The following is a 24,597-nucleotide window of genomic DNA, read 5'->3' as shown; positions in this document are numbered from 1 at the left end:
GTGACCAGTATTATCTCAGGTCCTTCCAAAAATTATTTTCTTAATTTTACCTCTTCTAGTTGTTGTTTTGCGACCAGGTTGATGTAAATTTGTGTCAAGCCACATGTTGATTACGTCTGACTAGCCATAGATTTTTTAGGGGAATATATCAACTTTTGATTTACCTGTTTTAGTGACACTAAGCCTCCATTTTTTTCGACCATGGGAGTATTTGTGTAGAAGTCTATTAATTCCTTTAATGAAGAAAACTGGTGCCCTCCTCCAACATCATACATTCCATTCGGCTTCCCATGAATCATAATATGTGCTACTTGTTCACCTGTTAGAACTGACAGGACATAAGACCCTGGTCGGTGAACAGATTCACGAACCAGAAAACAATCAGGTTTGCCTCGTTCTAATAGCATCTTTTCAGCTTCTTTCCCGGTGATTTTTCCATGAAACCAACTGTAAAAAAGTAAAACTATTAAAATATTTGTACACTGTACCTAGAAACAAACAACCATGTGGAAAAATCGGTATTTTAAAAAATAAAAACTATCCAATAACTACTGATATAAAAATACAAAAATAATATTTAATGATTTCATATTTGTTACCAAGTAAATATTTTGGGAATGGTATATTGCATGTATCTGATTTACTACGTCGAATTGCAGACCTTGAATTCTCAGATTTATGTGAGACCAAGGTAAGCGAATTCTAGAAAACAGAGAAGCCATGGACTATTAGTTACAGTTATATATTGGCTGGAGTAAAACGTATGTAGATCAGTCCATTCCATGCTGTGAAACTGATAAACTTATGATAGAGACTTCGGGAACATTCGCAAACTAAAGACCATTAGGCAGAGTGATGGCAAGGTGTTTAGAAGTAGTCATACTGTTTCTTTATATATATTTCGTTCTGATTGGTATAGGATATCAATTGCAAATGCTATTCAGTTTTACCATGTACTAGAAGAGAACTACCAAAAGCAAATAAAACATAACAGTTATAAAGCGTTTATTTATTTACTTGAACACATAAATATTGGTACAAGAGAGCGCCAATATATATGCGCCAGTCAGTCAGTAACAACGTAGAACTTCGTACGTACGTACATCAGTTCGAGTTGCCACACCACATTAGCACAGAGATGCAGTTGTCGATTCAAATCCCGTAGTGGTAGAGCTAATAAGAGTATAAGCAGTAATAGTGAAGATTAGCGTTTGGAGATGTTATTTAAAGAGTATAATCCAATGAAATAAATTTGGAAAGAGGAAAAAAGGGACATGAAGAATTCAGAAGATTAGAATCTGGGAGAACACAAAGAGTGGATGCACCTGCGCCATTGCAAACGATTTTGAGCCATGTCATTCAGGGTCTCTAACCATCGGTTGCTATCATCTCGTGGTCCCCAACCAGGTAGTCTACACCTACCTACATGACTCAGTCCACTTGTCAGTGACTTCATGGACTTGTGCCATGTTTTGGTCTGGCCGCCCCTGGTTTTTTTCCAATCTACTACCACACCATAAAACATCTCACGTCGAGGCAGTCGGTCGTTGGGCATACGTAACACGTGTCCCAGCCATCTCAACTGATGAAGTTTCACTACGTCATCAATTGATTTGCCATCCTTACCTAGTACCCGTTTCCTAACAACTGCGTTACTTACTCGATAGTCCCAGTATATACGAGCAATGTTTCGAAGACACCTATGATCGAATACTAGTAACCTACGAATATCCTCTACTCTTACCGGCCATGTTTCACTGCCATAAATTAGGACGGGACGAACTGCTGTGCAGTAAACACGTCCTTTGATTGATAGACGGATGTCTCGCCTACGCCATAAATGACGCAAGTTGGCAAAAGCTAGTCGAGCCTTCTGTATCCGTGCTGAGATTTCGTCACACACCAGACCACAAGGGCTGATGAGACTTCCAAGATAAGTGAAGCGGTCGACACACTCAACTACTTCACTCCCTATCACTAGTTCGGGTGTCGATGTAACCCAATCCTGAAGCAACATTTTGCATTTCGAGGGAGAGAATCGCATCCCGAACATGCTTGCATTGTTGCTGAGAGTGGTCAGAAGACTCTGCATTTTGTCAGCGTCTTCACCAAATAAAACTATGTCATCAGCATATTCTAAGTCAACAAGTGAACCTCCCGGTAGAAGTTCAACCCCTGTAAATTTAGATGAGGAGAGTGTTATCTCTAAAAGTACGTCAATGACAAACTTGAACAAGAATGGGGAGAGTGGACAGCTCTGACAAACACCACTTGAGGTAATCAATTCTGATGGCCATAAGCTCTCACTCGACCAGTTGTGTTCGAGTAGAGAGCCTTTATAAGGTTAATGTACTTCTTTGGTACTCCCTTCAGTGACAAACACTGCCATAGAACCTCACGATCAACAGAGTCGAATGCCGCCTTAAGGTCGAGAAATACTACCATTGTGGAGCGTCTGAACGTGTGTCTGTGTTCTAGAACCTGACGTAGTGTGAATATCTGATCTATACAACCACGTCCAGGTCGAAAACCGGCCTGGTTTTCTCTAATCTGCTCTTCACGAGCTTTAGTTAGGCGTCGAAGTATCATTGAAGCTAATATTTTAGACAGTATATTAGTCAAACTGATTCCTCTGTGATTGTCACAAGAGGACTTTTGTCCTTTCTTATAGACTGGCACAATCAGTGATTGAGACCAGTCAGATGGGATTACGTCCAGTTCCAAAATTCTACCTAAGACCTCGGTTAATCTCATTGATAATACTGGACTACCATCCTTAAAAATCTCAGGAGTAAACCTGTCAGGGCCTGTTACTCTCCCTCGCTTCAGATTTCCTATGGCTTTTTCAGCTTCGTAAAGGGACGGAGGACCTACATTAACTTGCCATTCAGGTTGACTGGAGATCGTGGGAAACCGAAGTGTGGTTGAAGGTCAGTTGAACTGATCCCTAAAGTGTTCTGCCCATCGATCCAATCTCCTGGATTGAGAATGAATAATATGTCCATCTTTCTCTGAAATTGTTTCGCTAACGGTCGGGTTCCTAATGCCGGTTTCCTTAACGAGTCTGAACAATTGTCTGCTATTACCTATTGCCGCTGCCTTTTCCATCTCTCTTGCTTTCGCTACCCACCACTGTTCGCGATCATTGCGTAGACTTCTTGTCAGCTTGCGCTTAAGCTGACTCCGCTCTTCATTATGTTCAGAGCCAGGTGGAATGAGTTTCCGAGCATCTGTCAGTGCGATAGATGCTGCTGAGATCCAGTGTTGCTCCCTAACCTTACTAGCAGATATCACTGCTGTTTCCACAGCTTTTCGGATATCATTCCATGCTACCTCGGGGTGGGCATCACATACATGGCTGCCTAACTGTTTTCCTAGTTGTTCCTGAAATATACTCTTAGCTTGACTATCATTAAGTAGGCCCCTAAGAGGTTTCCTTGTATCGTCTTTCCTACGTCCAGTAAGACGCAAGCAAATACGCGCTCGCACTAGAGCATGGTGTGAATCTAAGCATGTGCTCCAGAATGAGCGACAGTCTTCTATCGAGCCCCTCCATCGGTGGCTGATAGAGATGTGATCTATTTGGGTCCAACGTTGGGACAAATTAGGGGGTCGCCATGTTAAAAGATGTTTTTCCTTATGCTTAAAGTTAGTATTGCAAGGAAAAGGCGGTTATCTGAGCATAGCTGCAACAGACGGTCGCCATTATCTGTTCTTTGAGCCACGACACCATAAGATCCACCTAGGTGTCTTTCCCTATCGCTTAGTTTACCTACTTGAGCATTAAAGTCACCGGCCACTATTACTACATCAGAGCGCCTAGCTTTTCGGAGAAGGTCGGAAAGCTTTCTGTAAAACTCATCTTTTACATCATCTGAGCTGCAGTCAGTGGGAGAATAGGCAGAGACGACGAAGAGGCAACGACGAGTGTCCCTATCTTTCCGGATTCTTACTGTTCCGTTCAGTCGGACAGCGCACAAGCGGCTGTCTACTGGGATCCAGTCTAAGAGAGCTAGTTCTGCTCTGGGACTCAATGCTATACCTACGCCGGCGAGACCACGGGAAGCAGAATCAGGGCTTTCAGATACACGAAGTGTGAATCGAGTCGGTTCTTTATTTTGGCATGGTGAGGTCAAGTGAGTGACGCTACTCGGATCTTGTATGCGCGTTTCGGAGACGCAGCACACATCGATGGCGCGAGATTCTAAAGTCCTAGCTAAGGAAGCCTGTTGTCCTGTTTGGCAAAGTGTTCGGACGTTAAAAGCTCCTACGTGTAGTTTAGAGCGTGGTTTCAGGAGACCAGGAATAGCGTTCCACGTACTCGAATCGTTTGCCCTAGCGGTGCGAGGTGATAAAGAGACGTGAGGAGGGTTAGTCATGGAGATAAGAGAGGTATTAGGAGGTGTAGGAAGGATTTGAATGTGACCAACTTGGTCTCGTGTGCTGTTACGGGTATGAGGGCTGATGTCACTTCCCGGCTGCCCACACCGTGGAAGGGTTCTTCTGGAGGTACCTGAAAAGGAAATTGGATTAGAGGCGGTCTCAGTGACCTGAGAGCGTGACCGCAGTGCCCAAGGGACAACTGCTTGAGGCCGGTCGCGCACGGCCTTTTCGTGGGAGGTTTTTGACGTGTTAGCTCCGCTCTTCAAAGGGCCTTACCGCCGGAGACGGAAATCCGTGAGGTAAGGTGAGGTGTGACATTTTTAGGGTCGACCTTTTCTAACCCCACCCCTCCTTGTGGGAAGGCAGCATCGCTGTCATGCTGGTTGTCCGAGGGAAACACCTTACTGCTGTCACACCTCTCTACAGTCAGCAGTACGACTTCGCCCTCAAACCTTGAGTTGCTGCTTTTAGTCTTACCGTTCACCAATCGACCTGCCTGGCATGGTAGAACCTACAGGAACATATGTATCAGCCAATATAGCTCGGTTGGGTCATCACGATAGGCAAGCCCGACCACCGCGTCAAGGTAGCAGCTTCGGTCGGGATATATGCGCCACACAAAACAATGAGAATTCGAAGAGAAAAAAGGTAAGGAGTGTAAAAAAAACAATAACGAAGAGATTGGTGCAAGGTAGTGTAGTAATAATAATTGTAATAATGGGAGAACGGAAAGGTACAATCAGAAGAAATCTTTCAGTTAAAGGAGACACAACCACTTTTTATGAAGAAAGTAAAAGAAGGTTACAACAGGATCGCCACTGGCTTCTATTCTGAACCATATATGATAAGGTCTCTAGCCATTGTGTAGCACCATCTCTCGGACCCCAACCAAGGGGTCGTGAAGGACCAACACAAGCCAGTCCTTTGCAGCTTTCATAAAACGTTTAGCTCACTTGAAAATATACAAAATGAATTCTAATTTAAGATATGAGTCAGACTATTTGCACAAAGGATTCAAACACACGTGCGTGCAGTGATGAAAATGTTATCTCCCTCGAAATGCCCTCATAAAAATACATATTCTTCGATTCAAGTGAGAAAGTCTTATTCACCGCCTTTAATTAGTCGAGATATTTTCCTAAAAATGAGATAGCGAAAGTGGACACTTAGTGTTTGGAATAGGTTAAATCACTCCAGGTCAACATATTACTAAATTGCGATTTTTGGTCAGAGTAACTTGGAAGTAAGCCGTTGTCTTTAGTTACCTAAGACGTACTCCACTGAAATTCGACGAAAACGTAACCCATTCAACATTCAGTATTTAAACTTCAATTCGCAACCGACATTTGTCAGATGCGTTTTAGCATCACTTTAGGTGATAATCCTAGAGATAATCGATGTTATTGTGGTCACTGATCCGAAAGAGAATAGTGAAATGCGTGAATTCGGTGGCCTGCTTGATCATCTGGGCTACCTGTTCCTGCCATCTAGATATTTCAACAAGTTATCTATTTTTGTTTGTTTTAATATATCATTATGTTTATTAATCGCACAACCTATTCTGTTGCGTTTCTGAAAAGTGTACAACCTTTCGTTGTCAAAGTTACAAAAAACTCAATAAGAGACAATGTGGTTGCTGGCAATATACAACGGAAAGAATGCACATTATTCAGATGTTCATTTAGTGAACTGCTAACATCTAACTGGCGATCACTCAATATTTATCGCCAGGACCGACGAAGAAGAAAGAAACGGAAACTTGTTGAAATACTTTACGCTGAGAATTCTATATTGTACCAAAAATATAATATTGAATAAAGCCAATAATAATAATAATAATAATAATAATAATAAAGACACACGATCAGTTATTCTTCACAACGCTCGTTGTACAATATATGATGATGGAATAACAAAACGCAACCTCGGAACCCATTGGACACCATATTTTCGTTTGCAAGCAATAACTAACTTAGAGGTTTTCCATATTATGGGTTCAGACTGTGTCAATGAATAGAACGCTTAATGAGCATTACTCACTACATTTTTGTCTCACGAACTTCAAAGTTGTCGTGATTATTGGATGTCTACTCTGTGGTTCGAAAAGATATTCCTAACGTATATTTTATGTCACGTCTGTTAGTATCCAAGTGAATACGCTCTAAACCGATCTTGAATACTATTATATTAACGTTTCTTTCCTGTTTTTCTATTTGAAGTCGATTATTTATCAAGGTTACAACACTGACTATAGCTCTGTGTTTGTTGGTTCGTCGTTGACAATGTTTACAATCTTTGCATCTTACACAAAGTATTTGTAGGTCTGTTGAAGTTCGGTATCCAGTCTGTCCTGTGGTGGCTTTTGGTTTCAGTTACAAATCATTACCTTTGTCTCCGTGTTTGTAAACAAGGTTGCTGATTTTGGTTTTGGAAAGTTTTACGATTCATGGATTGTGATTTTAATTTTGTTCTATATTTTAGGTGAAGAGTAATCCACGTGTTGAAGGCTATCAGTCTTACAACCGAGATAAAAAACCCAATGCAACGTCACTTCGGTATGGTCTGTGACACTTGTTAACAGTTCAAAGTGAAAACCAATAGGAGATGGACATCTTGATTAACCAGAAGGATGAAATATTTAGTCAAGAAACCAGTGATCAGTCAGTCATGTTTAAAACAGAGAACAAATAATGTGCTGAACTCAGCAACCATCTATTAGTCTATGAACTTGTAATATCAGAGTAGTATTAATGTGACTACTTTAATATTGTTAGGTTAAAGAGGGGGGATTGTCAAACAACCAAATAACAGCTCCCTCATTAAGCAATACAACAAAGAGTGTATTTAAGTCGATTCATAATGATTATTTAGGACAATAAGATAAACCTGAGTCCTGAGGTTGAAGCACATGGTGAGTTTTCAACAACTAAAATTATTTATCAGTATGGGCTTTGTGGCGATTGTAGTATTTCCACAGTTGAAGTCACAAGTTGTTCTAGTCTAAACCACCAATGAAATCTGGAAGCACCAGAAAGCCGTTTCTTCCTAGTTTGAGCCCCTTAGAATCCCCATACTGATGACAATCATATGCTCACTGTTGACTAGCTTTAAGATGTAATTCTTGGAGTTCTAGTTAGAAGCCGTGATCAGTGGAGTCCAATGCGTGTCAAGTGTGAAATGGTTATCCACCTTAGATAATTGATGAAAGGTTGCGCAAGACCATATATCGAAGTTAGACATTAACAATGTTGGATGTCGGCTCAGTGGTCTAGAGGTTAGGCGTTCGCGCGAGAGACCGAATGTCCTGGGGTTCGAGACCCGCGTACGCCGTCGTGGGTGAAAACTTCTGAGGAGTCCTATACTATAACAAAATGACCTCCCAGTGCTTACACGTTTTCAATGGTGGTCTAGCTTAGATCGACACGCAATTTCAACTGTGAAAATCGAAATTTTGCATACATTACTGAAGAATTATCTGTTGGACATTTACTTACACTCGTTTAATTAATTAATTTATTTGAACACAGACATTGGTAAAGGAGGCACCAAATACATATGCGCCACACAAATTACATTAGATTTGTGTGAGGGCTATGATACTGCCCGGGTGCCCAAACCGAAGTAGGTGGTTTCTTTAGGGGGCCACGCTCGGAGCGTTCGACATGGTCTGATCCACAAAACAGTGGAGCATCGTAAGGAGATTCAGTCCCATGGCAGCCTGTGACCAAAGATTGGTTCATACACCATTTGTCCACTCAGGATACTGGAGTCCATGTGCACCATTGGTTTGGAATCAGGGATTTCCAACTCCCCCAGGTGGACTCTCCATGTCCACCAACCCGATTAAAGCGCCGGACATTCGCTTTTCTTCCTCTCAATTTCATAGACAACGCTCCCGCCGCGAGAAGGCAGTGAGTAAAACTTCCCTGGCAGAGGCTATATACGCGTGGCCACGTAAGAGCATTTCGAGAGGGAGAGGACTCTCCACTCTCGACCGTACCAGGGCATTTGGGGGCCATGCATTCTAAATAACAAAATGGATATTACAACGTGTATGGGATCCAATTTATCAAAAATCTTGGCGTTTACGTTTCATTCACTTAATGGAAATTCAAAGCTAAGGAGAATTCTCACCTTAAAACGAGTGCTTGTGACGCTCCATTAATACTTAAATTTATAGGTGATAAATTACACTGTTTTATGTCACTTACCGCTCAGTTGTCGGATCTTCCGAAATGAGAGGATATTTCAGCTCAATAAGATCACCATTTTTTTCTCTGAGTTGTCCCTCATTCTCCATGTAGTATGTAACCAATTCTGACAAAGTAGCAAACTTTTCTCCACCATATAGATCTAAAAATTCTTCAGTATTTTGTATGCGAATATGTGTAACTTCATCGCCACGACGAACTGAAAGTGTGAAGCTTCCTGGGGTACTGTGACTTGGACGAGCAAGAAAACTGCCACTGACACCTTTTAAAGTCAACAGTTTTTCAGCTTCCAAACCAGTTAAGTTATGGTGAAACCATCTGGAAAATTAGAGAATAAATTCAACAAAGAAATTCGTTACTAAAATACTACGCATGAATGGAATGACCATACATTATGAATGTATTATAAATTTACGGAAAGTGATTAGGACATGTTTGCCAGACATGTATACATAAATATGCTATAGTGCCTTACTATGAAGTACCTTATTTATTTATTTATTTGAATACAAACATTGGTAAAGGAGGCACCAAATACATATGCGCCACACAAATCTCATTCGATATGTGTGAGGGCTGTGATAGTGCCTGGGTGCCCAAACCGAAGCACGTGGTTTTCTTCGGGGGCCACTCCACGAGCCTTCGACCTGAAGGTCTGATCCACAAGGCAGTGGAGCATCGTGAGGAGATGCAATCCCATGGTAGCCGGTGACCAACAATTGGTTCATACGCCATTTGTTCCCGCAGGATACTGGAGCCCATGTGCACCATTGGTTTGGAATCCGGTTATAGCGCCGGACATTCGCTTTTCGTCCTCTCATTTTCGTAAACAACACCTCCGCCACGAGAAGCCAGTGAGTAGGACTTCCCTGGCAGAGGCTATATACGCGTGGCCATGTGAGAGCATTTCGAGAGGGAGAGCGGATTCTCCCCACTCTCGGCCGTATCAGGGCATTTGGGGGCATGAAGTACCTAACAAGAGATACTAATTCGTCTACATACAGTAAATTCATGTGTTACTGTTAAAAATTAATGTGGTGAGCTCTAAGCCTTCACTACTGTTAATCTAGTGATTATAGAATAGTATAATGAATGACAGACCAAGATATATACCACATGTTTTTGTACTCTACAGTTGAGACCCATTTAATCTTTATCGACGATTCACCGTGTTCATTTAAAACATTAGACCTATTAGGGAGAAAATCCAGCAATCAAAAGGAATTCCCATTTACAATTTCGTTCAGTTATCTTTAATTCATAAAATACATTTAAAAAGCTCAGTTGTCATATTTGTCGTTTTTCTTAAAATCAAGCTAAATTAGTAGCAAATTCTGACACATTAGAGACTGGTGCCGGGGATGTTTTACGTCAAGGCACTTCAGTAGCTATAAATTAATTGAGCATATTTGAAAATTATATTAACCTTTTGTGTTAACTTTAGAATTATAAACTGAGAAGCAAATATTAAAGATACTTAAGATAATTGTGACCTTACGGCGAGCTCAGAATTACGCACACAGTAATCAAGTATAAGATCTCGCAACTAACTTCGATCTACACTATTTTCGCAGGCGTTATTGATACCATGCGGTTATCTAAAAATGTAACTCAGTGATTTAAAGTTGAATGTTTTAGCAACTAATTCACTTCACTACATCTCGAAGGAAATTTCCAAACACTACTTGATATTATAAAAAACCTAAACGTAAACTGATAAAAAATTTACAGGATGATAGCGAGCAGCAAATCAATGACAGTGTACTGTTTCAAGAAAATGTTAAAAAATTAGGAACTGCAAAACAGTTATTTAAGTGATATATCTATTTATCTTGATAGTTTCTCGAAACGAATCACGGTTTGTTCCCTCAATAAAAATCCGACATACTACTGATCTGAAATATAAAAAAAATTGTAAGTAAATGCACACCGCGACTTCGTAAAGCGTGATTAACTCACCTTCCACCAATCTGCCTCATAGATCTTTGTTGTATTTGGCTGAAAGTAAAACGACTGAAAATCTCGGTAGTTAGTAAATTTGAGGTTGGTCTTTAAGAACGTTATAATAGAGACATGTAGAAAAGTAGTAGTTTCGCGGTGGCAGTCGACTATCTGCAGGATATCTGAAAAGAAGGAAAATGTGAGCACAGAATTTATAACATATACTTAGTAGTGAGATCAATTAGGAAAAGTTGTAAAAGATAAAAGAAAAACAAAATGGATAGAATTCTGAACGCGTGACAGTATGTCTTGTTTTTGAAAACTCTGTTACTCAAGGACAGTGAAGAGAGGAAACGCACCAGTACAATGCCAAAACCTTAAAAAGAAAAGTATTTATCCTCAGTAATTCCTCGACTTTCAGTATGTTTGTTTACACGTCAAAGATTACAGTATTCTTGTGTTTGATTGAAGTCAAATACAGCCCTTCGGTCAAAAATTGCAACCTTATTTGGGCGTCGATAAGTATGCTTCCGTCCTAAGACTTGATGGAGAGTGGATGTTTAAACAGTTCATCCACATCTAAATCTAAAGCGAACCTTATCTTCTTGACTTTGTTATTTACGAGCCAAAGTAAAGTACCGGGTGATCATCGATACCAGGATATCAAACACGAACTAATTCCTATTCATTCTTATAGACTGGGATAATCAGTGATTTAAACAATTCTGTTTTAAGCCAGTTATAGCCTTTTCGACGTTAGTACTAATGGGGGTCTAACATCAATCACCCATTCAGACTATCCAGAAGTACTTGATGAGTTGTGACATGGCGCCAAAACATGAAGTCATTGATTTCTAATCTAAGCCATGCTGAGATGTACAGACCTCCTGGTTAAAGCATGAGCGATAGTCGTAACCCGTAAACGAAGATATCGGTTGACATAACACAAAATCTAACGCAACAGTGCAATTGCATTTATTCTTCATTTTTCTCCTTTCCTTTCTTTAATCTCACTTGCTCCTTTTCGACTGCGTTCCTTGTGTTGCATTTCCATTGCAGATAAAATTATCTTTAATTGGTATAGCAGTATTTTTTTTCTTTCCTTCGTTGAGAGGTGTAGCAACACGAACCGAATCAGATTTATCACTTACTCGGATTAGAGTTGTTTTACCAAAGACTGTCAACTGCTGCAAAACTTTCAGGATATCACAACTAAATGGATCTACAGAATTTCCATACTCTCATATTATTCAAAGTACAACGATTTTTAAAAATCAATTATGGATGCAACTACTATGCTTTAGGACCAATCGAGATCCAGACAGCGACTCCGAAAACCTTAAAAGGTAATGCTAACTACCATTCATCTGAAGAACAGCTTGTAGTTGATACCTATATTCAGGGATCACATAACTCCAAATAAAAAACATGTTTTTATGCCAACATGAAGCGAATATAATTTGAACGGAGTCAGTCAGCTACAACGTAGGACCAGGCAAATATATGCATCGGTCCAGGTTGCCATACCGCATTAGCACAGCAAGATGAACACCGGATTCATAGCAGTGGTTAGGTCAAAGGTAGTAATATATAACAGAAAGATTGCATATAAGGATACAGTACAGGAAGAAAGAATTAGTTCGTAGAAAGAAAGATATGAAGTGATTTTAATCTCTTAGTTTAAGGGAAGACAGGGAGTATATACACCTACGCCACTGTGATAGATTCTGAGCCATGTCACCAAGAGTCTCCAACCATCGGTTACGAAAGTCACGCGGACCCCAACCAAGTAGTCTGCATCTACTAACATGGCTCAGACGAGAGGTTAGTGTCTTCAAGCACTGATGCCACGTTTTGGTTTGGCCGCCCCCAATTTTCTTCCAACCATCTCTAACACCCGTTAGCATTGCACGACGTGGTAATCGGTGTTCAGGCATACGTAACACGTGGCCCAACCATCTCAGTCGATGAAGATTCATAACCTCATCAACTGATTTACCATCATTCCCTAATACCCTGCGTCTAACCTCACTATTACTTACCCGGTGATCCCAGCAGACACCAGCAATATTTCTAAGGCATCTGTGGTCAAATACTAGTTACTTACGGGTGTCTTCTACTCTTAAAGGCCATGTTTCGCTGCCGTAAAGTAAAACAGAGCGGACTGCCGCGCAGTATACTCGTCCCTTAAGTGATAGACGGATATCTCACATTCGCCATAGGTGACGTAAGTTGGCAAAAGCCAAACGAGCTTTTCGAATCCGTGCTGAGATTTCGTCCGATACCAACCCATTAGGGCTGATCAGACTTCCAAGATAAGTGAAGTTGTCGACGCGTCCGACTACTTCACTCCCTATCCTTAGTTCAAGTGTTGACGCAGACCAGTCCTGAAGCAACAACTTGCATTTCGACAGAGAGAAGCGCATTCCAAACATTCTGGCATTGTTGCTTAGTGTTACCAAAAGACTCTGCATTTTGTCAGCGTCTTCACCAAACAGGACTATGTCATCTGCGTATTCTAAGTCGATAAGTGGACCTCCTGGTAGGAGATCAATACCCGAAAATTCAGTCGATGAAAGCGTTATTTCCATCAGTAGGTCTATGATGAAGTTAAACAGAAATGGAGAAAGTGGACAGCCTTGAAGGACACCACCTGGGGTTGCAAAAGTAGATGACAGTTCGCCATAAGCTCTGACTTGACTAGTAGTGTTCGAGTAAAGAGCGAAATCACACTACTTATGCAGCTTTTATACGCAACACGTCTTAGTATGAATTTCCCTTCTCTTCTTTTGATCAAAGTAAGCTCTCAATCTAAAACCGTCTTCGATGATGTGGTGAATAATAGGTACCTGCCTCGTGAAATGGTCGTGAATTTCGTTTACAAACTATTGTTTCAACAAGTCATCCTGTCATCTGTACAGAGACATCATAAGAACTTAAGTCATTTATAAAAGAATTTACGAACCCGAACACACATATCAGAAATGACTGCATTCTCATAGCGAGGATGAACTGTTTGAAGGCAACGCGACGCATCATAAATTATTAGACCACGTAAACCACCAAACACATCCAATTCATTGCTTTTGAGCACGACTTATGGTTCTGACGGTCTGTTTAATTACTATCAAAGGTCAATGATTCCGTCACAAAACTTACTCAATTAGTTGATAGTTTATTGACGTCACCTACTATAAGGCTTCTAAATTTATTTATTTATTTAAAAATAAATATTGGTACAAAGGGGCACCGAATACATATGCGCCACACGTCACTTGATTTGTGTGTGGGCTGTGATACTGCCCGAATGCAAAGATCGAAGTAGGTGGTTTTCTTAGGAGGCCACACCTGGAGCCTTTGACCTAAAAGTCTGATCCACCAGGTAGTGGAGAAACGTTAGGAGATGCCATCCCATGGTAGCCGGTGACTAACAATAGGTTCACATACCATTTGTCCCCTTAGGGTCCTGGAGCCCATGTACACCATTGGTTTAGAATCAGCGTTTTCCAACTACCCTAGATGGATCCTCCATATCCACTAACCCGTTTAAATCGCCGGACATTCGCTTTTCGTCCCCTCAATCTCGTAAACAACACCGCCACCTCGATAAGGTAGTGAGTAGGACTTCCCTGGCAGTGGCCGTATACGCTTGGCCATGCGAGAGCATTTTGAGAGGAAGAGTTGGTTCTCCTCACCCTCAGCCGTACCAGGGTGTTCTGGGGATTATAGCCTAGTTAGGAGTTCATCAGACTCAAAATCAAGACTACGGTATACTACAATCAAATCGATATCTTGACATTTTAGCCTACATCGCATTACTTCACACGTTGTTATCATGTGCAAAGTTTATATGGATGGGTTTTTTCCATGTAAATAACAACACCCCCAAATTTACAGCCCTCACTGTCACTAAGCTTTATTGTCAGCCATACATCAGAAAGAGCTGTGATATCGGGTTCTATGGAACCTATAATATTAAAAAGCTTCGCATTTTCTTCCGGCGGTCAGAGAGTGTTGATGTGCTTAACGGTAAGTTCTGTTAAATAGATTTTTGGACCATCACTAGTAATAGTTTGAGGATTATTAGACTCAAAACCTCGATAATACAAAAGCCCTTCAGAATTAGATTTTTCTGGGATTTGACGGCGTTTGGTTATTTCAATTTCTGCAGGCAACTGGTAACGACATTAGCAAGAGTGAAGTTGGTGCGAACATAAAATCCTAATCCATGAAGTTTGAGCAAGCTTTTGGTGAGTCTTGCTTCTCCGTGGAAGGACATATTACCTACAAAAGATTACTCGACTGTCCATTTTCAGAATCTATTTTCTATCTAACTCCGTAAATCTCATATATATACTGACTCCTGATGCTGTTTCGAGGAGTGGTTCCGATATTAAAAACTGAATGTGACCTAGGTCGTATTCAAATCTAGCATTTGGGCCCCTAACTGGGTTTCAGTTTATGAGACAAATAACCTGATTGAAAAATGGTCTAGTAGACTTTGATATTAATCTACTCAAAATAATGTCTGCTGACCAGCGGAACGTTAGACTTTGTTTTATCCAACAGCTTTTTCAAAGGCCCCTTTAGCCCACATATCAACTTCACTTTCTGAAGTATCTGAAGTTTTCCAAATTTTCGAGATCAGGCCCTACCGTAAATCATCACTGTGCAGTCTTACAGATATACTTTCATAATCTTGCCTCTGGATCTTAATAGTACCGCAACGCTTCTTAAAGTTTGATATTATTGTTCGAAGTTTGGTCCATCGGTAAGGTTATCATTAGTTATGTTTGGTCTCCCACAGTGATATCGTTTGTATATGGGACTGAGTTGATGGTGGCGCTTGATGAATTTTTTGAATCCATTAACTATTCTGTATTTAAAACGTAACTGTATTTTCTGTAGAAAAAATTTTCATTCTTGAAGAGTTTCCAGTCTTCATTAGACTCATGGCCTTACGTATCAAGATGTTTTGCTAAATTTTGTATAACCAGCGTGACCCAAAACTGTAAGATTGATTGTAGCTGTCCGGGGTGTGTCCAGTACACAAAAGATACAGCATAATTAAACTGTCCCACCGAATCTCACCCTTATCTGAAAAGTGACAGGTGGGTTTACCACAGCGATTAGTCTGGGACACCTCAGTTTCAGTTTCAGTTCGGAAAGGACAAGAGGCTTGATGGCTTGTGTTAGTCCTGGCGATGATGGTCTCTCAGTTGATCCAACTTTCTTTTAAAAGAGTCGACGGATCGAGCCTCAAACACGTCCTGAGGTAATGAATTCCATTCATTGATGATTCGATGGGAAAGTCGATAGTCAGCTGACAAGTTATTTGTCCTGGCCTTGTGAAGTTTTTTGGAGTGTCCTCGTAAATTCTCTGTTTTGGAAGACAAGAAAAATGAGGGCATATCAGGTGCAAATTTATCACTGAGCTATTTGAAAACCGTAATCAAGTCACCTCTAATTCTTAGATATGACATCGGGAATACGTTTAGCTTGGCCAGTCGAGCATCATACGGAAGCTTCACTATTCCGGGAATCAGTTTAGTTGCAGTTCGCTGAACCTTCTCCGAAAGCTCACTGTCTTTTTTAATCAGGAGCCAGCCGCTTGTGTGAAGTATTCAAGTATAGGACGTACGAACACTGCATACAAAGACAAAAACCCTTTAGCATCGTCGTGACTTAAGGCCTCACGCATTGACCATAAGGTTCTAAAACCTTCGGCGGCTTTTGCACGGCAGTGTGCAGTAGTCTTTAAGTCTTGGCTAACGATGACTCCTAAGTCATCATGTGTCTGGAAAACAGGTAGCTCAGTGTTATTCATCGTGTATGTATCTGTACCTTGATGACCGATAAGCATTACAACACACTTGGAAGTATTTATCAGCAACTGTCAGGTTTGAGACCATTCAGATAATTTCTTCAGGTCATTTTGGAGTTCTAAGCTATCATCCTTACATCGTATCGTTCTCCATATCTTGACATCGTCAGCATATAGCAAGACCGATGATGATAGGAGACGAGGAAGGTCATTTACATACAAGAGGAATAGCACTGGCCCCAAAACTGTACCCTGGGGCACTCCACTAAGCACAGTTTCCCTTCTAGACAACTTTGAGTTCACCCGTACTCCTTGTTGGCGCCCAACTAGGAAGTCTTTTATCCACATCAATAGATTGGCTCTAAACCCAACATTTATTAACTTACATAGCAACTGGTTGTGCAAATCTTTGTCAAAAGCTTTGCTGAAATCAATGTAGGTCACGTCTACAGGTAAATTTTGGTCCCTAAGTGGGAACCAGATTTCACCAGCCACTAATAAGTTAGTGAGACAAGAATAACCTATTCTGAAACCGTGCTGTTTCTCCGAAAGTATCCGGTTTTCATCGAGGTACTGAAACAACTCCTTCCGAATAATCTTTTCTAAGATTTTAACAACCACACTGGTTAAGCTAACGGGTCGGTAATTCTCAGGTTTATGTTTCGTACCTGTTTTTAAGACAGGACTTACTATGGCGTTCTTCCAATCTTTTAGTAAACGACCCTGCTTTATGGATAGATTAAAGTATATACTTAAAGGTTTCTCAAAGAATTTAGATAGTTCCTTCAGTAGCCTAGGATGCAATTCATCGGGCCCCGTGGATTTACCTATGTCCAGCTTATTTAGCAAACCAAAGACATCGAGTTCTTTAATGATCAAGCTATCCAGTGTATGTGTGGGGAGGTTTGTATGCGCTGACGGGAAGAGTGCTTCTATGGTGTATACTTTGCTAAAGTAGTTCGAGAACACTTGAGTCTTACCAAAGTCGCCCTCCACCAATGATGCGGCAGTACTGTCTCCCCATAGTGCAGGAATGTTTCCTCTTCTCTTTGTCCTTTGGTTTACATAGGAATACAAGCGTTAAGGACATTCTATGGATTCCTAAACAATTTTCTCTTCGTACAACTCTCTAGACTTACGGAGGGTCGAGGCACAAGTATTCCGAGCTTTTCGATACTGAGATTTTGTCTCGTCAGTCCCAGTCACTCAAATCTATCCCACATCTTTCGTCCCTTACGGGGAAGGATGCGGACCTCCTTACTGAACCATGGTGGTGAGTTTCTCGGCCCCCTTGGTATAGTCCAAGGGATGTGGGGTGTGGTAACCTTTAGGTATGAATTTCGAAATGCGTCCCAGGCCGTTTCAATTGAGGACTCTGGGTCTATTGTTTAATCTACTAACGATGCTCAGTGAATGATATCTGGTATGTTTGCTTTCCAGACGTTAGGTCTGGATTGAGCTAACGCGTGCTCGTGACTGACAGTCATATGGAAGTCGAAAGTTAAAACTGCGTGATCACCTTTACCTAGGGGTGGCATGTAATGGAGGTTCGCAACGTCCTTTTCGCCAGCGTCTAACCTAAGTTGTAGTTCTTTTTCGGCTTCCCGTCTTTTAACACGGCCTGCCAACGGTAAGTACTTTCGGATAAAAACTCCTGAACCCTTTAATTTATGTCCATTCTGTAAAATTAAGTCGCGTTCATTCGAAGATTTGAATACTACTTTAAGTAGTTTTGACTGATTAGGCTTCAAGTCTGTACACCTTTAGCAAGGTGACTCCGGTGATATTTTGAGGCATGAGTTGATTAAGTAGCTGTTTTATCAGCACAATGTCATGCTCAAAACGAGTTTTTGGTTCAGAGCTTTCACCCTCCTTGATTCTATGAAAAATAACTGATCTGTTACTGTGATCAGCCTTCGATTTCTCGACTACTTTTATGGAATCAGGATTCCCTTTTATATCGTTATGTTGTTTCTTCCGTTAAACCTGTACCCATTCGTCAACGTTGCTATGAGAGGCAAACAGTTGCGTCAAACATACTGTGGGATTCCGGAGGTTCGTCGACGATTTGGGAGGTCAGGTTATGTTTCCCGCTAGAAACCAATTGCGGCTTCTAGGCGTTTCCTGCTGTATACCATTTAGAACACGAAGGACAGAAGAAACTTCTTTTCTTGAGTTTTTGGCTAAGACAGACCTCTTTGGAGACTGTTTTTCCTCCTTTGGTCGTTGTGAGTCACCTGTTTTTAAACTCACCTGAGTTTGCTTCACACCAATTTGCGTGTCGACGGAGCGAGTACTGTTCGATGGATATTCGTAGGTTACTAGTATTTGATCATAGGTGTCTTCGAAATATTGCTCGAACTGATGTACGTACGTACGAAGTTCTACGTTGTTACTGACTGACTGACTGTCCCGACCACGCTTGCCAAAACTTTTTTGCAGCATTTACATATGAGATGTACTCGGTTAGCAAGCTGTTTGCATCCAAACAGCACTGTTGACAAAGCCACACTCAATCGTTTTTACTAAACCGTTTGAAAGCCGCAGGCGTTAAATCCGTGCAAACTTCGTGGTACCAGCCTTTGCACTCGTCGCACTGCATGCCGCTTTCAACGGGATAACGACAACCCGGACGTTGGCAACTGCTTTTTTTTACACTGTCCGGTCATTTAAAAGGAGTTTTTTTCAAAAAGGAACGAGATGCGATGATGCTCAAAAACAAAAGAAAATAATGACCAAAAAGTGAAAAACTGTAGATTGTTAGGACCAAAAGTACTAACAGATACAGTTGAAAATTAGGTACTCAAGAGTACCAACGATAAAACTAATCGGTAGAACGGTAAAAACGGTACTCTAGTCGAATACTTTAACTGAAATGAATTCAATTAAAGTGAAAACAGTAGTCTTGATACGTAATAAACGATCAAAACAATAGAATTTACTCAGCGAGGAAAAATACCACTTACTAGATAAGTAGACGCAAATAAAAGGGTTACTAAGACTAAACCAATATGGTAGCTTGAAAAAAAACGAGATGAAATTCAGTAGTAAAAATACTTAATAAACGACCGGTTCGCAAGTGAAACAGTAGACACATTCTGCGTCAGCTTGATTACACATAAGACATCAGTTACATTTGACTTCACATACCTGTACTTATTTTGCCTCTCGGTACCAAATGTTTTCTAGAACGTGGAGATCCGCAAGCCTAGGTACTGATAACCGGCTTGATGATAATCACTATCCGAATGGATCTGTCAGCCAAGGTAACTAACGGCAGCAAGTTAGAGTTGCCGTTTCTCACCACAATTACTCATAACTATAGACCATTTGGTAAACCCCATTATTCGATCTAACATTTTCCTAGTTTTAACAAGTAATGACAAGATGTGTGAATACACGAATCATGACGGGGTTTGGTCATTCAGGTGACTGGCAGAACTTAATGTAAACAACAGTTAATCCGAAAAATAGGTTAGATACTGGCGAGAAAAATCCAGCATGATCGGAAAGAACTCATGCTCGAAATAAATCTAGCACTTGGAAAACTCGAATAAACCTACCCGCCACTGAATCCTTCCAACCGAATATTTTGAATTTAACATTTTAATTCTTGATGTCCAATCACATCGGTTTATTGACGGAAAAACTTGTCATCTCCGTCGTATTCGTTGAACCTAATGCATGAAGTATCTCACTTTCAGCTCTCTCTTTGCTTCTTTTTTTATGTTGTTGAAGTTCCTGATGTTACATTGTGTAATAGTCGTTTTACATAATGGTTCAAATGCTTGTGGACGGAATAGAAGCTTTCGATTAACAGGCTTCCGTGTCTAGTAGCAGTGAATCACCAATGTTCACAGGCGGGAACCTAGTTATATTGGTGATAATGGAGGAAAAAAGAAAGGAAATTGATAAATCATAGTAAGATGTTATCCTTAGTCCTTAAGAATAGGTCAAGTTTCCTCATAAATAACTCCTGGGAAGTCGTTTGGACTAGTTCAGTCGGCAGGGAATTCCAGTATTTAATAACTCTTATGAAGTAGAAATTGTTTCTACAGTCCGTTCTGCTATGTTGTATCTCCAGTTTCCGGGTGTTACCCCTTAGGTTTGTATTGAGACAAAGCATAAGTAGGTGTTGAAGGGGATGTCCAGAGGTGTTAAGCCATCAGAAGGTCACCTCTAAGACTCCTGTGCCCTAATGGGTGAAGGTTAATTGATTGGAGGCGCTCTTCATAAGGTTTGAATTTGAGTCTCCGAACTGGTTTCGTGGCTCGCCATCGGATACGCTCCAAAGTGTCCTTATCGAGTGAGGGAAGAAATACTATGGTTCCGTACCCTAAATGGGGACGAATAGAAATGTTAAAGATAATGTGGAAGGTTCTTCCGTCAAACTGGCCAAGAATGTGCCTCAGTGTTACCAGTGCAAGGCTTGCTCGGAAGGCATTTTTGTCACAGTTAGCGTAAGACTTCAAATCGTAAGGTGCCAGTACTCCTAAGTCTTTTTCGACTGTGGATACTACTAGAGAGGAGTTTCTTAGGTTGTGGCTGTACTCTGCGACATGTCTCAGATGGACAACTTTACACTTTGAAGTGTTAAATGTAAGTCCGCTGTCATCTGCCCAACTTTGAAGTCGAGTCAGATCCTCCTGAAGTGCCTGTATATCGTCTTGGTTGCGTGTCTCTCTCCAAAGTTTCACGTCGTCGGCAAAAAGTAATAATTCTGACGTTACCTGTTGTGGAAGATCATTTATGAAGGTCAAGAAGAGAAGAGGCCCTAGTACTGAGTCCTGGGGGACCCCACTAGGACATTCCATAGCCTGAGATAAAGTGAAGTTAACCCTGACTTTAAAATGTCGATTTTTTAGATATGAAATGAGCCAATCAATAAGAGTTGGTTTGATACCTAATCGTTTGAGCTTATTGATAAGACACATATAGTTAACTCTATCAAAAGCTTTCGAGAAATCTAGGTAGATGATATCCACCTTCCCCTTGCGATCGAGGATGCTTGTCCATCTGTCCACCGCAGTCAGCAGGTTGGTAGTACAAGAGTGACCCTTCCTGAAACCGTGCTGTTGGGGTGAGAAGAAATTTAAGGACAGTAAATAGTCATTTATACCATCGCATATCAGGGACTCCATGATTTTTGAGGGTATGGAGAGAAGAGCCACCGGTCGGTAACTTGAAGGTTCGCCGCGTCGACCTCCTTTGAAAATTGGTGTGATGTGAGCCAGCTTCCAATGTTCCGGTAGTTTTCCTCGACTTAGCGAGTGTGAGAACATCACGCTAAGCGGCGTTGCCAGGATTGAGGCTGCTTACCTCAGTATGGCGGAATGGACCATGTCCGGGCCAGGAGATGTGTATAATCTTAAGTGCTGCAGTTTCCGGAACACCAAGTCGGCGCTCAGGTTCCCTTCGGAAAGTCCTTTGGAGTTGCAGATGAAGCTGTCATCAGTATAGTAGATGTGGGTCAGTTGAAATGTCCGAGAGTATTGTTCAGCCAAAAGGTTAGCGGCTTGACGAAGAGAGGCTGCAAAACAGAATAGGCTTTTCGGATTGGAGACAAATTTATCCATAAGCTTCATCTGGTACTGAAGCCTGTCTTTTCTTATGGCCTTCGTGCATATTTTTCCCTATATGTTTGTATTGCCTGTACGCTCCGTTGTTGTCAGTTCGTTTGTACTTTGCCTAACAGTGCCTTTTGCGACTTGGCAGGCGAAGAGTGTGGTTCTTGATGATTGTAGGTTGCTTGTAGTTATTAAGGACTGTTTGAGGAACTGACTGCATTGTAGTACATAAAAGTGTGTGTAGGAAGAATTCCCAATGAGCATCTGCATAAAGTTGAGGGTGAAGATCCCAATCCACCTGTTGTAGATAGTCCTGTAAAGCTGACACATTCAACCGTTTGAAGTTCCAGTGCCTGTTGTTGGTGGGATATCTTAGCTCAGATTCGCTGCCAAAACTGAAGGCTATAACAGCGTGATCGCTTTTCCCCAGGGGAGCCAGGATTGGGAGGTTGTCAACTAGAAATTTTTCGTTTTAAATACCCTGTCTAAGCGCAACGGTATCTGACTGTTTCTCAAACGAGTTGCTGACTTTATATTTTCGTACAATCCGAGATCCTTAATGAGGTTGAAGAACCGAGCTTCAGCTGAGTTTTCACCCCCAATATACGTGTGTTCCGCGAAAATGACTTCACTCATGAGCCCCCCTTTAATAAAGAACTGGCTGCAGAGACGACTTCACTGCAATAGGATATCCGGCATTTACTGAGACAAACGTATAAATGTTTCACCGTCGCTATCAATCATAGCATAGGTTATAGAGAATTATCCCGAGGTGGCGCTTACCTGAGAACTTGCTCTCAACATACGACTAGCTAAATAAGCAGTGTCGGTGAACCGGCTACTCATTGTGAACTTTAAAAAGGAGGGTATGCTGGAGATGCTGAGCTCCCTCAAACTGTTAAGACATCTTACAATTTGCATTATTGCTCTGTATTCAGTATGTTACTTGACCAATAAGTATTGTCCTTTGATTGGATGGATTAAATGTCACTCTGATTGATAAGATAGCATTTTAGCGGCTAATAAATATTCAAAGCTTATAGTCTCGTAAGTCTTCAACGCTGATGCTGACTGTTTTCGAACTTAGTGGAAAAAACAGTAACTAAGGGAGTACTGAGAAGTATCAGTACTGCAGCACATTTCTGCACACTGCAGAACACATCTCATTAGGCAACTAAGTTGTTTAGATATTCTTCGCCAGAACATATCTCTTTATAATTCAAGTACGTTTCGGGAGTACCGATTGCCGCATGCGATAAAAGGTTTTGTGAATCTGTTCATCAAATTTTTGCTGTTACCGTCGCCTCAATCATTATCAATTGCACAGATCCGATACAACATCATAACACATCCTTCGACCTGAATAAACTGGCATTTGTCGATTTAAATAGTAAGCTGCCTTCCGTGAAACAGGCTGTGCCTAGTTCAGGTCAAAAGTACAATTTATCCATAATTCCAACGTATATTTGATAAGTTTCCAGGGATCTACAAATCATAATCAAGGTGACTTGGTACCACCAGCGATGTCACACATCACATCGCGATATCAAGATCACCTGTATTCCTAGGAGCGAATTAATTGTGCATTCGTGCATCGATGATCATTTTTTTACAGAGCCAGTCAGAAAATCACATCTTCAGCACCCAAATCTTATTGTCTGTCGACTATAACAACGTGGAATTACTATAAACACATTGAAATGCCTGGTTGGAACAAACACCCTGCATTCTATCAGCCGTACACCGGTGCACAAGGTACCTGGGCTCCGAAACTCAAGATGAAGGCTATTCCAGATCATCTGGAACCGACCACCATCAAGTACCTACGAAAATTCAGTGGATAGGTGAGTTTCAACAGTAGATCCATAGTGAATTACTATCCTACTGTGAGACCATTTACACACCAATCATCAACTGTGAAACGAGTCAATCTGAAGGTTATTCACCTCAGTGAGGGATGGAGCCGCATACCAGACTATGCCTGCACACCACGAAACTAAAACACCCACTAGAATTCCTACAGACCCATACAACTCATTCAGACATTTTGTGACCTTAAACTTTACAGAAAGTGCCTCAGTAATCAAAATGAGCAAAATAACGTGGGAAACTTTTAACTTTGATGAAAGTTTCGATGATGTTAATCTTCATGACATGTTAACTCTTCTCATAGTAGACAGACGTTACGGTAAAACTGAAACTTGTGAATAAAATGGGGTTAGGAGGACTGTTCAACTTTGGTGCCAGTATTTTGTTGAGTCTGTGACAGATTTCGTCCAGCACATGCAAACAATATTAACTTTGTATTATTAAAACCCAGTGCATGAAGATACTTTTATTTTTTATTTTTAGTTTGGAACAAGTGGTTCGAGGAAACTGGTAACCGGTGAATTTGAAATTACTCACAATACCCACGTAAGTTGCAGGTCTCTCCATTTTCTAATACACACGACTAACTAGCCCTCTGCATATGGTTGAATCCTGAAATGCTGAGAGAGTAAAGGGACGTAAAGCAAGAGGTCATTTGACATTTCCTTGGTCGTCATAAACAAAGTACGAACGAGAAAGGGATAATGTAAAAAAGTGGTTTTCCTAAGATGATTCAATTGCTTTCGAACAACCAACATTCAACCAGGGGTGCGAACAATAGTAGCTGTCCCTCACGTCGGTT

The 24,597-nt window shown here is 41.1% G+C and overlaps 1 protein-coding gene across 1 annotated transcript in view; it reads right to left on the bottom strand.

The window, feature by feature from the left end:
- PTPN6 (Tyrosine-protein phosphatase non-receptor type 6) overlaps nt 1-20,258 on the bottom strand; it is a 36,393-nt gene extending 16,135 nt beyond the window's left edge. Inside the window, exons 1-5 of the mRNA XM_051213639.1 lie at nt 19,923-20,258; nt 15,627-15,915; nt 10,554-10,717; nt 8,595-8,912; nt 165-447 (exon numbers count right to left, since the gene is read on the bottom strand). Coding sequence (XP_051073478.1) covers nt 165-447; nt 8,595-8,912; nt 10,554-10,573 — 621 coding nt within the window. The 5' untranslated portion in view covers nt 10,574-10,717; nt 15,627-15,915; nt 19,923-20,258. The remainder of the gene's footprint in view (nt 1-164; nt 448-8,594; nt 8,913-10,553; nt 10,718-15,626; nt 15,916-19,922) is intronic.
- Between the last annotated feature and the right edge of the window lie 4,339 nt (nt 20,259-24,597).

Source organism: Schistosoma haematobium, chromosome 1 (assembly GCF_000699445.3).
Source record: "Schistosoma haematobium chromosome 1, whole genome shotgun sequence".
Taxonomy (NCBI): domain Eukaryota; kingdom Metazoa; phylum Platyhelminthes; class Trematoda; order Strigeidida; family Schistosomatidae; genus Schistosoma; species Schistosoma haematobium.
Note: the sequence above shows the minus strand (reverse complement) of the source record. Positions and strands in the feature narration are given on the sequence as shown.